General features: G+C 37.1%; 1 protein-coding gene across 1 annotated transcript; it reads right to left on the reverse strand.

The window, feature by feature from the left end:
- Positions 1 to 10,870: 10,870 nt before the first annotated feature.
- Positions 10,871 to 11,810, reverse strand: LOC140161657 (uncharacterized). Its single transcript, XM_072184957.1, has 2 exons — positions 11,076 to 11,810; positions 10,871 to 10,921 (listed from the first exon to the last, which is right to left on the reverse strand). Exons 1-2 carry the CDS (start codon positions 11,808 to 11,810, stop codon positions 10,871 to 10,873), a joined length of 786 nt encoding a protein of 261 aa, XP_072041058.1.
- Between the last annotated feature and the right edge of the window lie 5,313 nt (positions 11,811 to 17,123).

The following is a 17,123-nucleotide window of genomic DNA, read 5'->3' on the forward strand; positions in this document are numbered from 1 at the left end:
TTTGCACACCTAATCCTTAAACAAACACCAATCGATTATAATTGACTAACACAACCACTGACCAATCATGAAATCACTAATTGGTTTATGTGCTTGACTGCTAAATGATGGTGACCGTAGATATTTGAACACAGCTCAGTATCTGTGTGGTGACTATCTCTGATAAAGAACATTAATCAACGAAGTTCAATTTTGGTCAGCAGAGAGGTATGTACACTTTAATAGTTTCACTGGTTTCCACCATAAGGGGGCTACCATTTTCGTCTATTTTCGTTGGCGTTAATAAAATTGCACCCCCCCCCCTATTTTGGCCAAAAAAATTATGACCACCCTCCCCACCACCGATACACCTTACCCCCAAAACAGGCTAAAATTGTATTAAAATCAGTCTTTTTGTGGTCATCTTGTTTATCCCTTCATTTTGGTCATCAAAAATTTTATGACCCCCTATTTTTCTTTTCAGTATATTTAGGACCCCCCTTCCAAAGAAAATGGCAGCCTCCTAACTTCGGAGATTATAACTTTATAAGGACTCCCAAGGCTCGACATGATATGATGATCAATTGATCACTGTATTTTTTTTTTATTGAAAATTGCTGAAAATCTTCATTTTTGGGCGAGGTGCGGCGTAGCCGCACCCGCCCTATATTTGTCTGACTATTGACCTACTTTTTCTCATGCAGTGTTTGCAGAAAATATTTGTGCCGGTTATATACCCAAAAACCCACAGAGGTGATAGTTTACAGCGAGTTTTGTAATTATTACTTGATTTTGATATTTAAGTAATACGATAAAGTCATCATAGGCAGTAATGTGTTTGTATTAAAAGAAATAACAAAAATAATTATTTAAGTAATAGAAATACTACTTTGTTTGTTTGTTTGTTTGTTTTATTTCTTCTTTAACCTGGGACACTCAATCAGTTGAAAACACAATTAATCATCTGTTCTTCCTTGAGGCCCAGGGATCAATACAACATTTACAACATAATTATTAAGGTTTTAAAAATACATACATTCAAATACACGATAATATTGCAAATTTAGATAAATACAATGTTTACAAAATAAGTCAAATTACAATATAACTTTACAACATGTTTAAAATACTATTAATACTACATACATAGGCATAGCATATAGAATAAAGGATCAAATAATATGGGGACCCAATAAGCATTGAAACTACTTAAAAGATAAATCACTACAAAAATCAACCTATGAACCAGCATAGCTATAAAACATTAATATTATTCAAAACTGTCGATTGCACCAAATACAAACTAAATAATTCATTTAATGTCAAATACAAATAATTCAATATGGAAACTGATTGCACAAAATAGTAGTAAGGCCTAGCATGATAGTATAAATACAACTCAAACAAATCTTGTTTTGCAAAATAAACGAATGAAGCCAAAATATGAAACAAATTTAAAGACTACAAAGAATCATAAAATTGAGCGTTGTATATTGTTTTGAAAGTTGCTGTGCTAATTGGGAGAGGTGATTTCAGTTTAGGATCAAGTGAATTCCAGGCCTTAGCCCCTCTGAATAAGAATGAGCGTCTACCAGCTTCAATTCTGGGTTTGAAATTAAGTGCAATATTGCCATGAGCGCTACCACGTGTATTGTGACGATGACTGGTTTTCACAGAGGTAAAAATTGTTTGCATATACTTTGGAACAAAACCAGCAATACATTTATAAGTTAAAAGACACAAATGGTCTTGTCTTAGGTTGCTAAGAGACTTCCATTTAAGTTTTTCCCTGATTAAAGAAGATGGTGTCCTGACTGGAACTTTAAGAATGGCCCTCCCAGCCCTGTTCTGGAGACGCTCAATCCTATTCAGAAGTGTGTTATTGCAATTTCCCCATACAGTATCACAGTAAGTCAATCTTGGAAGAATAAGAGCTTTATAAATTGTATTCATGTGGTCAGCAGATAGCCATTCCCTGATTCTGTACAACATACCAATGTATTTCGAAACTGTTAAACAAGTTTGATTAATTTGTGCTTCCCATTTTAGATTTTGGTCGAGAATGACTCCCAGGTATTTACATTGATTGACATTTTCAAGTTGTTCCCTATTCATGTAAAGACTTAGCTCATCAACCCTTGCATTAAAATAACTTGAACTAAAAAGCATGGCTTTTGTTTTTTTAGCATTTAAGGTCAATTTGTTCACTTCCATCCACGATGTAATTCGTTTAAGATCATCATTAAGATGCACATTGATATCATTTATGTCTTTTGATGAGCGAAAAACGGCAGTGTCATCAGCATAAAGCGTGATTTTGGTATCACTGGACACAGTTAGAGGCAGATCATTGATGTACATCGTGAATAGAAGTGGGCCCAAAATTGTACCTTGAGGCACACCAAAGCTGACACATTTGAATGCAGAAATAGTATTAACAATTTTAGTTGCCTGCTCTCTATCACTAAGATAAGATTTAAACCAATCCAGCTCCAGACCCAAAATTCCAAAAGATGTAAGCTTCTGAATAAGAATGGCATGATTGACCGTATCGAATGCCTTTTTAGGTCAATAAAGACCCTCCAACAAAATGGCCAGCATCAATGTTCTGGAGGATGTATTCTGAAACATCGATCAAAGTGGTAAGTGTGGAATGTTTGGGTCTGAATCCGGATTGATGTGAAGAGAGCAAATTATGTTGACTTAAAAGGCATACAACTGATTATGAATTAGGCGTTCAAAAGTTTTCATGACAACAGGAATAACAGAAATTGGACGGTAGTTGTTGACATCGTCTCTGGACCCCTCTTTGAATAAGGGAGTGACTCTGCATAATTTCCATTTTTGAGGGACCTGCCCACTGGATAAGCTGTTGTTGAATAACTGAGTCAAAGGAGTAGTAAGGGGCCAGCCCTGCTTTGAGAAGCCGACTGCAATACCATCTAAACCAGTTGCTTTCTTTGTATCTAGAGACTTGAGACACTTAAAAACCTGCTCTTCAGCTATGGGGGAAAATTTAAAATGATTACCCTTAAAAGTAGACATTTGCTTAGAATATTTATCATCAACATTGTCAAACTTTTCTGCTAATTTTTCACCAACAGAAGAAAAGAAATTGTTCATAGCATCAGCTACTTGTTGTTTGTCATTAACAATTCCATCCTGCGTTTGAACAGCAGGGATATCACTCTTGGTTTTACCAGGTAATACGGTTTTAAGTGTTTTCCAAAGTCCACGTGGATCACTTTTTGTTTCATTAAGTTTTTGCTGAAGATCCTTGGATTTCAATTTATTGCGCAAATTATTAACTTTGTTTCTGAGAAGTTTTGCCTTCTCCCAATCTGCTGAGGATTTGGATTTCTCAGCAATTTCACGAGCTTTTGACTCTGCCGTCTCAAATTTAGATAATCATTAGTGATCCATGTGGGCTGTTGGTCAGATACTTTGATCCTCTTTATAGGAGCATGCTTATCACATACTGGAAGAAATAAATCAACAAACTTGTCCCAACCTTGGTCTGGGCTATCAGCCGTGCCAACAGGATCCCAGTTGATATCTTGAAGATCAGCTGCAAATTTGGTCTCATTAAAATGGCGGTAAGATCGAGCCTCAATAATTTTGGACTGACGTTTGATGGTGATATTTTTTCTTCCAGTATAAATAAGTGAATGGTCACTAAGTGTACAGGTATTTACATCTCTACTTGAGTATATGTGTGGCCTGTTAGTCCAGATATGGTCAATGCAACTTTTAGTGTTCTTAGTTATACGAGTTGCTTTTGTTATGATTTGTTGAAGTTTAAAAATACCCATTGTTTTTTCAAAATTTCTCCATTGAGAAGTATTTGTTTCAAATTGGTTGAAGTTAAAATCTCCTACGCACACTATTTCACATGGAATTTTACGTTTATTTATTGGTTCTAATATATCATGTAAAGCAATTTCAAAAGTCTCACAAAAGTTTGTTTCAATCTCTGATCTATAAACTGCTCCAAGTAGAATTGGACGAGTTTTTGGTAATGAAAGCTGAATCCATAACATTTCCGATGTTTCCGGTAGAATAGGCTCAAGTAGTGTATAAGGAAGTTGGCTGTTGACATAAATGGCTACACCCCCTCCATTTCGGGTCCTGTCCCTTCGGTGAAGATTGAAATTTGGAATGTCCAGCTCTGATGAGCAGATAGTATAATTGAGCTTAGTCTCCATTAAAGCAATGACATCAGGCTTACACTCAATAACTAACAGGCGTAGTTCCTCTAATTTTGCATATAAAGAACATATATTGAGCGAGATGATCTTCAGCCCTTTAACCATCCTTATGTTGGCGTAAGGGGATGCTGTAACTTTTGCTTTGCTATTACCATTATTAGAGGGCTGCTCGTTTGGACCAGGGTGGGGTTCTATGTCCCCACAGTCTAATAAGTTAACTCGAAAGGTGGAAACCGAGTTACTATAATAGCAAATTGGACGAGAAAGAGTACATTTGGTTGTTTTAATACAGTCAGTTTTACATGGTTTGGCACAGGTTAATTGATTGCTATCTGCACCTAACCACAAAAACAGCAACACAGCAAGGTGATAGAAATTCATTGTTGCCAAGTCAAGTACCACTTCAAATTGCTTAAAAGTAGAAGTTCCTTGATAGCTCTTATTGAAGATGATTATTGGAAAATTGATTGAAATCAACCATGCATGGGCCTAGTAGTTGTTATCAATACTACAAGTAGGCCTACTACACAAATCCTTGTCAATACTGTAGAATTCTCCTACCTGATTTGCACATCAGCTGAACAATATTTGAAGATAATAAAACTTATTTAGTTGACAGTCGAATGTTAAAAATACATCAAAATTATACTTATAAACGTGTTACACAGTGGCTATAGTTGTTAAAAGGTGGCGCATTGAGCCAATACAGCCCAATGTCTGAGTTGGCCGCACTTCCACCCTACCACCATGTCAACACATCAAAAAAATGAATGACTTGGAAATTGCAGCAAGATTTGCAGATGTTTTTATTTGAACAGTACCAGTTCTCCAGTTTTGCTAGTTTTCCTAATCTTTGGGCTAAATTAATAGCATCGTGAAGGTCATATATATCATTTTATACTGACAGCTTCAGTAAATTACAGCTTGTATGTGCATTGTGTTCAGTGTGTACATAGGCTATTTACTTTTCAAATCTTGTGACAAATTGTGCTTGCTGATGCTTGTATAATGTATTATAGACAAATTATTAGAATGCATGTGCAGCCTAGCGTTGTCCTGCATGTATACAGCACCAGTAGAAATAAATAAACATATGAATGAATGAGAGAATAAATTCAATCTATTCAACCAGATTAACGTACCTTGGAGCAACCAACGTTGCGGCCAGTACCACTGACCTTCAGCTGGGTTGTGATGTTATACACCTTGAGATTCCGATGACGTCACCCTGTGACGTCATTTGGCGAGGTAGAGTTCTGATGGTTCTGTCCCAGGCGTGTGAGAGGTTGTTTCTGAGTCCTCCACCACGGTTGAGGGATGGTTGTTCTGCTCGCACCCAGATGGCTTCTTTTACTCCCCGTTCGTACCACCGTGCTTCGCGGTCAAGGACTTTGACGTCCTCTAGGTCCACCTCGTGTTTGCTGGCTTTTAGGTGTGTATAAACCGCTGATTCTGCAGGGCCCGAACTAGAGCGCTGATGTTGTTTTAGCCGTTTCTTAAGTGGTTGAGATGTTGTCTCACCAGAGAAGAAGTCTTTCTATCTGATGATAAAAAAAACTCTAGGTATGAGTACGAAAATGTTTTAAATAACTATTATCTACAAAAGTTTTATAACAATGTTTTATATAAAATGTTAACATAAAACGTCTTCTGTTATGATGTGAAGGGTTAATATAAAAACAGGGAAAATCTGTTCCAACTGACCAGCAGGGAACCAAAGGATAAGCAATGAATAAGATTAAAATCAGGGAAAATATGACACAACCTCCAATGGGGGAATAACATAAACGTATAAAGTTAAAAGCTCTTTTAACTTTGTTTATACGTTTTGTGTTATTCCTCCATTGGAAATCGATGTTGTGTCATATTTTCCCTGTTTTTAATTGTGAAGGCTTACTCATTGTTTCATTTCTCTTGACAATTTTTCATTTGCTCGCCCTATTCCTTTTAAAGGAATTTTTATTGTTATTTTTACAAATTAAAACCAAAATATTCAATGAATTTCAGACATCCTTGAATCTTCTGTCCGTGGGTTGTCTACATGTAGTTTGATGGAAATCAGTAAATACACAAACGAATTTGACTCGCTTCATCTGTTTTATGACAAGATATTCAATATCATATATTCAGGTGTATTTCATGTATACATTGAGAATAGATACTTTTCAATAAAGAAACTAAATTATAGTGACAACCTTGAAAGAAGAGAACATTAACTGTCTTCTCTAATCATGCTGATACATGTAATAGGTCTACTCATCAAGTCATAGTATTATAAATTATCCAAACAATATACCACAAACCAGAATTATGGGTCTCTGTATGATGTTACTAATAAAGGTTGTCAGAATTCTCATGTGTGATATTCACAAAATAAACAAATAAATAAATAAACGAACAAACGTCAAATAAAAAAATAAATTAAATATAAAAAAATAACAAAACAAATTGAAATGGTACCATTCTATATTAGTTATGTAACTTGCTTACTAAATTGCTTAATTACTCGCCTTTTGGTCTTAAATGGACTGATCTCGAAACGCCACGAAGGAGTGACCCTCCTCATAAAACCTGGGTCAACCCAGCAAACACATAAACGTTTTAAAAACGTTTTAAATAAGTTATATTTTGGCTTTTGGTCTAGGTAAAAACGTTTTAATAACTATTTTTGCAAACATTTTTGCCAAATATTGTGTCAATACTTTTAAAAATAACATTATGTTAAAATATTTGAACCCAGCTATAAAATTCTAGAGATAATCTAATGATACAGATGGACAAATGATATTATATTTCAACAAGCTATTCAGTTTATTCACGGTCAGTATGCATCGTGTGTGCTCCGGTAGGTAAGTGGTGGTGTTGCCGGTGTGTTGCATTATCAGCTGTTATTGTATTGTTGCCACACAAATAGCAGTGTACTAGATTTAGGATTAAGGATATTACATCCCTTCCTCCTTTGATTGTTCAAGAGTTTGCATCATGCAGAATAAAATTGATATTACAATGAATGTAACAAATTGTGCTCTGGTATGAATTTGTATGAGTCCGGGTGTTTTGTTCTGCAAGTAAGTCACATGACTTTTATGGAGTATAACTTGAATGTTTATGGCTTGTTGTAACAACAATAACTAGCATGATCAACATGCATAACTTTAAGTCTGTAAGTGTAACAAGTTGCTTAATATAGCAGCATCTAGGCTAATTTCAAACTTTGTTCAAAAAGCGATGTAATTACAAGATACATCTGTGGTAACTTTCAACACAAACTTTGTTCAAAAGCGATGTAATTACAAGATCACATCTATAGTACCGTAACTTTCAACACAGAAAATGTTGCCTTCAAATACTTGCACAACATAATGTCTGTTCATGTTCATGCAATGTCATGTTTTTATGCAAGGTTTGTAGTGTTAACTACATGTACACCAGTTATGTAATATAATCATTCAAATGCACTGGTGGATTTCTGTTGCGTCTTGGGCGGACGTTACCTTGCGCATGTGCAGGCATGTCGTTTTGTACATGTGCATTTTCATCATTTGTTTCATCCTCTTTTGTTTCATCGTCTCCACTCATGTATTGTTCTTCCTCTCTCCCGTATGCATCTCTTTCCTCTTTTTGTAATTTCTTGAGTTGGGACACATTTCTTGTCATTATGTGATTATCTCTTTGTACAGTGACCTGTGAGCCTTTCTTTTTTATGACAGTGTATGGTAGCACACAGTATGGCGTCACTAATTTGCCTGTGCTGTCTCCGTTCTTGACGAGAACTGTGTCCCCTACTATGATGTCACTGTATTTTGCATGACGTCTGGCGTCGGCATATGCCTTTTGGTGTGACTTTGTATACATGTCACTGGTTTTGATTTTCTCTTCAAGTTGTTTTCTGTTGACTGGTTTTTGGGGCATTTGGGGCAATGTGGTACGGAGGCTGCGTGCATATAGTGCTTCTGCTGGTGCAACTGTTGTGGAGGAGTGAGGAGTTGCTCTGTAACTGCGTAAGAATGTCCACAGTTCTTGACGCCATGGCTTGCTTTCGGCTTGTGCAGTTCTGACTGCTTTTTTAATTGTTCGCATAAAGCGCTCAACTTCACCATTTGCCTCGGGCCATCTGGGAGTGATTCTGTGATGGTAGAAGTTGAGGTAGTTTGCAAATTTTGCAAACTCTTCTGATTGAAATGGGGACCCATTATCTGTCTTCACCACTTCTGGTATTCCATGTTCTGAGAATATCTTGTCCAGAAGGGGAATGGTGCTTTTTGCAGAGGTTGATGTCAATATTTCAATTGCTGGGTATCTGGAATAATCATCCATTACCACAAGAATATAATGTCCTGATGGGAAGGGTCCGCAAAAGTCTACACTCACTCTCTGCCAAGGATAATCAGGGAGTTCAGTCATTTGCAGAGGTTCTCTGTTATGTGCTGTTGTTGAGGCTTGGCATGGTATGCATTTCTTTACTGCTGCTTCTGTTTTCTGGTTTATCTGTGGAAACCATGTTTTGCTGCGCAACAGTGCTTTCGTCTTTGTGACTCCTTGATGTCCCCTGTGGGCTAGATCTATGACCTGACTTTGCAGGCTTGTGGGAATGATAATGCAATTGTCTTTCAAGACAATATTATCAGGTGTCACAGTGATTTCATGTCTGACTGACCACAGTGATGTGTGTTTATCTTTGATCTTGTGCCATTGGTTACTCTTATAGCACTGTATCACATCCTGAAGTGCCTCATCTGTTGATGTTTCTTGCTTAATGAGGTCATGGGTCATTGCTTTGGGTGTTGCATTGGTGGCGATGAAACTGACAAATTCATCTGCATAATTGTCTCTTTGTGATGGTTGTTGTGTTGGATGACGTGACATAAAGTCAGCTGGGTTACTCTTCCCAGGTTTGTACTGTACCTCCAAGTCAAAACCTTGAAGTTTGAGTTGCCAGCTTTGTATTCTGCTGGAAGCTTTTGATGTAGGTTTATTGAAGATGGGCAATAGTGGTCTGTGGTCAGTGTAAACAGTGAATTGTTTGCCCAGGACATATAGACGGAAGCGTTCAACCGCCCACGATATAGCCAGTGCTTCCCTCTCTATCTGACTGTACCTTTGTTCAGTATCTAGAAGGGATCTGCTTGCATAGCATACATTACGTCGTATACCAAATTGATTGACTTGTGTCAAAATGGCACCGAGCCCAACTGGACTAGCATCAACCCATAGCTCTACAGACTGCCGAGGATCATAAAATGCCATGACCCTGTCACTGGACAGGGAGTCTCTGAGCTGAGAAAGGGCGTGTTCCTGACGGTCGGTCCATTCGAATGTTTTCCCCTTATGTATGAGTTCTCTAAGTGGTTGTGTGATTGTGGCAAGGTTGGGGATGAACCTGGAGGAATATGTTACCATGCCAAGGAGGCTGCTTATTTCAGCTGCGCTTTGTGGGCGTGGTGCATTCTGGATAGCCTCAACTTTCTTTGGATCAGGAGAGACTCCGTCTGCACTGAAGACGAGACCGAAGAATTCAAGCTTAGTTTTGTTGAATTCACATTTGTCTCTGTTAAGTGTGAGCCCTGTATCATTCACTCTCTGTAGTAGGGATGTCAGCCTTGTGTCATGCTCCAACTGTGTGTGTCCATACACAAGAATATCATCGGATACATTAAGGACTCCAGGTATGCCTTCTAATGCTTGTCTTATTGTGTTTTGGAACACTTCAGCGGCACTGCTAATGCCAAAGTTTAAGCGTTTGTATCGTTTCAGGCCCATGTGCGTTGCAAATGTTGTAATGTACCGGCTCTCTTGTTCGAGCTCTAGCTGGTGGTAACCTGACTTTAAATCAAGTTTGGAGAAGATTCTTGCACCACCAAGCTCAGCAGTTATTTCATCTATAGTTGGTGTGTCATGGCGTTCACGCATAATGGCTTTGTTTGCACAACGCATGTCAACACATAAGCGAATATCATGTGGGTCATGTGGTTTTGGTACCACAACCAATGGGGATACCCATGGGGTGGGGCCTGTGGCTGGTTCGATGATGTCGTTTTCTTCTAGTTCTTTGAGTTTTGCCTCTATCTTTTGCCTTAGCTGAAATGGTGTCTTTCTGTATCTCTGTGCAACAGGTGGGACAGATTTGTCTATGTGTAGGGCTACCTGTGTATCTTTCAATTTACCAATACCGTTAAACACATTGGGATATTTCTCCAGTATGCTGTTCTGATCAGTTGATAATTTGTTGACTTGTTGTTCTGTTATGTTCATTTTGACCAAATCAAGCTCTTCCGATGTTGCGCGTGACAACAAGTTGTCAGCCTCACCCTTCACCACATACACATCTGCCACAGTGAGTTTTGTATCAGTTTCTATTACTGCTATGAATTTGCCTATTATCGGCAATGGCTGCTTTGTGAAATATGGTCTGAGGGTGATGTCGGGCTTGACAAGGTGTATTTTCTGACTTTTGGGTCTAGCATCTTGGATTTGTTTAAAACAGCTTGTTCCGATCAAATTTTGCGGACTGCCTGTGTCCACACATACTTTGGTGGTTATATTTGCTATTTTGATTGTAGCTATGGCTGTTTTGCTGTTACCTGTTGCATTCACTGTTGTGGTTTGTTTTGCATTTGTTTTGTATTCATCTTGCGTTGCATTTTCTCCACTGTTTGTGTTCTGATCATCTACATGCATACCGCTTACCAGTTCATTTCCAGTGTGTGTGTTCTCAGTACTTGCTGTTTGTTCCACTGCAAATACATAGTCCTCATTGTTAGCATTGTTACTACTACCAGGACATGTGCATGTACATGTATTATCAACTTGTTTGACTGATTTCACGTTACCTGCTTCCGATTTCCTATTGTTCCCCTGTGTGTGTGTCTTGCTTCGGCTCCGGCATACCTTCGCAAAGTGATTCAGTTTTCCACAAAATGAGCACTCTTTGCCTTCTGCTGGGCATCGATTCTTGTGGGGATATTCTCCTCCACACAAGTAGCATGTTCGTGAATTTCTCCTGTATGTGTTCTGTTTGTACTGGTTGGTTTGTCTATGCCCGATACTAGGGCCTGAGGTCATTTTGTTTATTGCAGTGGCAGTGGGAGTTGGGTTAATGTCCTCTAAACGTGCGGTTGTGATCTCAAGGGAGTGTGCCAGCTCTAAGAGCTTATCCAAGGTGCGTTCTTTTTCCATGGCTTTCCTGCGAAATGTGGCTGAAGAACAGCCCTTGAGTAATTGAATGCATATTTCACGATTCACGTCTGTGAATTTGCAACGTATTGCCAGTTGCCGTAGTCTAGTAACATAGTCAGACACGGATTCATTAGATTCCTGTTTAGAGTCTTGGAACTTTATGGTCTCATAAAATATGTTTTGTTTCGGTGTAAAGTGTGTGGTAAGTGCTGTAACTGCCGCATTGAAATCATCCTCTGCCCCTGTGTTTGGCAGAGTGTCAAATACATCATGGAGGTCTGCCCCTCCAAAATGTAGTAGAAGTGCACGCTTGCGTTTGTCTGTGGTGATATCAAACCCCACCATGGCCGAGTTGAAACGGGAAAGCCACCGCTCCCATCGTATGGAAGTGGAAGAAGTGTCACCGTGTGGATCAAATGGCGAGATCTGAGGCATCGCCATCGCCATTGTGGTAGTGTTGTATACAATTCAATGTTATGAGCACGATCTATGCGTCAGATAATCGATGACATGAATGATAACAGTTTATACCGATCAGTTAATGTATTGAGAGTTTGTCAAATATCGGGTTGAAAACACTGATATTCAGATATAATTCTTACAAGTTTCTGCCTTGCACTGGTCCAGTGGATGCCTGAATGTTTCTCCTTCGTCGCCAGTATAAAATTCTAGAGATAATCTAATGATACAGATGGACAAATGATATTATATTTCAACAAGCTATTCAGTTTATTCACGGTCAGTATGCATCGTGTGTGCTCCGGTAGGTAAGTGGTGGTGTTGCCGGTGTGTTGCATTATCAGCTGTTATTGTATTGTTGCCACACAAATAGCAGTGTACTAGATTTAGGATTAAGGATATTACACCAGCAAACACAGATATGTTCTTAAAATGTTTTTTCAAAACCTTTTAATAACATTTAAATGTCGGGAAAATGTCATGAAAACGTTTTTAAAACGTTATTGAAAATATTTTGGGCAAACATTTTTCGCAAAATATTTTTTCAACCGAAAAATAACAGTCTGTTTAGAATGTTTTGTATCAATTTTTCAAGAATGTTTTTGGAATGTTATTAAAACGTTTTTATACCCTTTATATAACCCGACATTTAAACGTTTTCTATATAAAAAAAAGAAGATGGGTACTGATGAAAATCAGGGTATTATACCCCCTTAATTTGGACATGTTTGTCTTTATTTAGGATATACAGGGGTGAACATAACTGGTACCTTAATTCTTTGGCTTACTGTATACTCTGATGACCTTCAGATAACGTTGACAACTTTTTAGCACTCGATGATGATCCCATCCACTAAGTTTGACGGTAATCCAACAATCAATACTCGGATGACATTGACATGACCTTGATCATTATTGTCACTCGATTGTGATCCCATCCACCAAGTTTGATGGAAATCTAACAATCTATACTCGGATGACCTTGACATGGCCTTGACCATTTTCGGCACTCGATTTTCTCTCACTGGGTTATTTAATTGTTGAATAAAAATTCCTTTAAAAAGGAATAGGGCGAGCAAATGAGGAAGTGTCAAGATAAAGGTGTAATTATTTTCTTGTTTGAACTGTTTCTCTAATTTGCATTTATCATCATTAGTATTTTTATACTTGCCTTAAATGACAAGGACTATTTAGCCCATTTAATCTTGCAATGAATGTTTTTTTGGCAATAACTGGAGTGCTTTATAATTTGGGCATTTAATTCTTTTTCCTTCTCCTGGTTTTTGAATGGATATGCCTTGATAGTTGTCCATGTTAAGAAACAGCATCATGATGATGTATAACAAATGATTAAAATGTAGGCATTGTTATTTCAAATGTAGAAAATGGAACATAGAAAGCTGCAATTGATGACAGTCTGAGTTTTGCAAGATATATGGATATATTAAATGAATATATGAATACAAATCCCACGCAAGTCCATGGGAAGTGATTTTGAGAGAAAAACCTGTGTATTATTTTAATTCCTTCAGTTAGATTTACCTGGTCAATATGGTAAGTTTTACGTGCAAGTGGATTAACCTGTATTAGGTATGACGATTAGCATTTCAGGGACTTCGTGGGATTCATTTTAAATGCTGGACTTGGGTGGTTTTTTGAATCATATACAAAGACAACAATGTTGGAATGAGATTACCACTAGTAAGATAATACAAAATAAAGCACACAGGTATGTATAATGTTGATAAGTATTCTGCCATGTAATATAAACCACACACTTTCCTTTATTAAACCCATTTTGTTTTCAAAAGTCACTCACCAGCAATGAATGTGTTACAAGTGAACTTTTATACATACTGGATTTCAATCAATGTGTTATCAGACTCAAATCATGGAATTGGGTGATTCTTTGATACATGCTATTTTTCACATGCTCAATAGACACAGAGGATGAATTTGAGTTGTTCTTTCATCCATATGACAGGCCTATGTATAGCAACAATTTACCATGCTTAACTCAATTTGGCCAAAGTATGGACTTGGGTGATATTCATTTATAGTACTTGTAAGACATGTAATAATTTGAATCTATCATAAGGATAGAAAGTAATTATACATCAAACTATAGTTGAAACTACTACAATTGTACAAAGTCGAGGAAGAGAATGTTGCAATGTTAAAAATATATAAATAAGAACGACAAGTATAGAAATGAAACAAAACATTTTTACACAAATTGGCAACAAATTGGTACACAAACTATCAAATCGATGCACAATAATAAGAAATTCAATCTAGTATTGCCAACAAACTATTGAAGTAATATTGAAGTAAAATATTTCTGACAAATCGATGTAGGCGCTAACGGTCTTGACTCCAGCACAAAATTGAGAAGATTGTCAAAAATCTTTGTCACGATATAGACAAGGGGACGCCGATATCGATATCGACGCCACTTCTGTAAAGTTTATCACCAAAAGTATCAATGAATACAAAGTGGTGCATATCAACAACAATTGACCAATGAAAACACCGTTATAAGTGGAAATCAAGTGGAAGTAGCGCATGATCAAATCGTGCAATCTACCTTATATCATGATGACCATGATAATGACCTGCTTGTGTTGTGAGAAGTAAACTGAACTCAAAAAGAAACTTATAATTTTTCACAAGGTCATATCTTGAAATCCTGTCCATCAAATTGAACTAAAATTACACACAGGTTTACTTCAATACTTACTCTTAACACATGTCAGTAACCAAGCAGTTATCAACTGACACAACAGCAAAATGCACTGACATGGAACAGCTTCCTGACCACATTCACAGCCCAGCCCTGTTTCATGAAAAAAGTGTATGAAAAGCAGAAAGCAGCATCGTTTTATCATCTGTGCAATGATCTTGTGTGCATTCTCACAGATTTTTTGTGCTGGGTTCCACATGTTGGGCTGTGAAAGTGGAGGAAGTCCAGGAAGCTGTCCCGTGACAGTGCATTTTGCTGTTGTGTCAGTTGGATAACTGCTTGGTTACTGACATGTGTTTTGAGTAGAGTATTAAAGTAATCCTGTGTGTAATTTTGGTTCATTTTGATTGACACCATTTTAAGATATGACCTTGTGATTCACAAGTTGTAAAAAATTATAAGTTTCTTTTTGAGCTCAGTTTAGATCTTCTAACAATTCAATGCTATTTTATCTCCGTGTTCTGACAGTAAATTTTACCCGAACAACATTTTCACAACTGAGATTTAATTTTTGTCTTTATGCTTAAGTGTTCCATATACAAATGACGTTCTTTACAAATAATTTCCACGGATACCCAAATAAAGAACAAGTTTATGTACGTCTTTTGAAGGTTTTCATACGTTCCTTGTAGTATCCGTAGGTAGAGAAATTAGCTACAAGAAATTTGAATAGGACTTCAACTTTGTCAATACTGCTGTTTTTGCAAAGTGTTTCATTGAAAAAAATACGAAATGACTTATCCTTCATTTTCATGCTACAGTAAACTGATTAAATAAAACAATTTTCGCTGGGACCACTGAATCCGGGCACTGAATACTATCCTTTCAACATTATGTTGTAGTATATTAGTATATTATTTCCAACAAGAATTTGTCTTTAAAAAAGACAAGTTCACGGATCAGGTGTATAGTACATGTACTTTGAGCTACTTTGGTCTAACATTCAATATTCATATCTAACCTACTCTGCACTTATTCGACAATAAATAAGTGATATGAGGCTTAATAATGATACCTGCGTCTTGACTCGGGAAAACACAATTTTTTAAAAACCTCATTTTGCATTTAGTTTTTTAAGCCCCCTCGAGAGCCACCTACAGGATCTCGTTTTGCATTTAGGTCTTTATTGCGTTGCAATTGCAAAGTAGCAAAACTTTCTTTATATATGGCCCAATTCGTGCCTGGAAAAGGCTATCCCCTCTTACAACCTATCGACAGGTCTGATTTCTATAATGAGGTGTCACCGGGTTTGCAAGAGATAATAATACCAAATCTAACCACCATGAAATTTACCACATCACGACCAAGCTCACATTGGGCACCCATTCCTTTTTAAAGGAATTTTTATTAAGTCACCTACTATAAGAAACAAATTTGGCTATAACTACGAAGAAAATTGTATCTTATCACAAGTAAACAAAATAATTACACAGCTTGCTCTTGCTAGCTTTTGTCAGGGTCATATGTATGAACACCAATATTGTACAGGTTTATAGGCCTAAACATGGGTTATTACAAGAGTCAATAAACATTAGCTAACATTCAATTAACTATAGAGTATAGATAATGGACTTAGTTTTGTGCCATGTAGTAATTTTCTGAAGTAAATCGCTTGCTGCACAGTTTTCTATACAGAATTTGTTTGCTTTGTAATCAGGCCTGGCCATGACCCTGCTAGTTTTGATTAACCAATCAGTTATGTGTAATGTCAGCATGTGATGGCTATAAGCCAATTACAAACATGTTTCTAAAAAAGGCTAAAAAATTCCTACTCCTGGACAGACTCTTTTCCGGGTTATGGCTAATTAGTAAGTTGTCATGTGTGGCAAGATTAGATAAAGGCATACAAACTAGGGTATGAGATATTAGGAATTATTTCATAGACTCTTAACCACAGGGCTGGTGGGCTACATACCTATTCATGACACAGGATATGTAAGGGATAAACTGTGCATATGAGATGTTGGGGAAAGTGGCATCAAATCACTGCCGTGAAAAAAAATACAGTCTAATATCATGATTATGTTGGTTGATTGGTGATATTATTTATATAAAATGTCTGGAAGAAATTAGCGACGACCTCAAAAGTAATTACTTTCGAGGTCGTCGCTAATTCCTTTCCTAGATACATTTATCGATAGATTTTTTTTTAAATCAAGAAGACTGGCCTTCAGGTATTCTTTAGTAGCAACTTCTATTTATTAAATATTATTATTTATTATGTTTGAACACGGAGCATTATTAAGTTTTAAATACAAGTAGATTATGATGAGATAAGAAAAGATAAGACTAATAAAACACGAATAACGACCAAAAAAACAAATCTATTAAAAGCGCTAAAATAAAATCTTTCAAAATATTTTCTTATAATTATATCAATCAAATTCCTCTATGATGATGTGTTGAGGTAGACAATTGTCCGCCGGGGGGGGGGGGGGGGGGTGCTGGCACTGGAATATGAAAGTGACGTACTTGTGCCTACCGAAGTACGATACTAGGCAGAAGACGGTTGATGCAACTTTGGCATCATTGAGCATTTTGAAATAGAACCAAAAATA

This window comes from Amphiura filiformis, chromosome 10 (assembly GCF_039555335.1).
Source record: "Amphiura filiformis chromosome 10, Afil_fr2py, whole genome shotgun sequence".
In the NCBI taxonomy this organism is placed as follows: Eukaryota; Metazoa; Echinodermata; class Ophiuroidea; order Amphilepidida; family Amphiuridae; genus Amphiura; species Amphiura filiformis.

Excerpts from the sequence above, each read along its gene's own strand:
- LOC140161657 (XM_072184957.1), bottom strand. The coding sequence starts at position 11,810 with ATGGCGATGGCGATGCCTCAGATCTCGCCATTTGATCCACACGGTGAC. Across the intron at positions 10,922-11,075 it reads AACTGAATCACTTTGCGAAG|TGGAACAAACAGCAAGTACT; the intron begins GTATGCCGGAGC and ends ATGTATTTGCAG.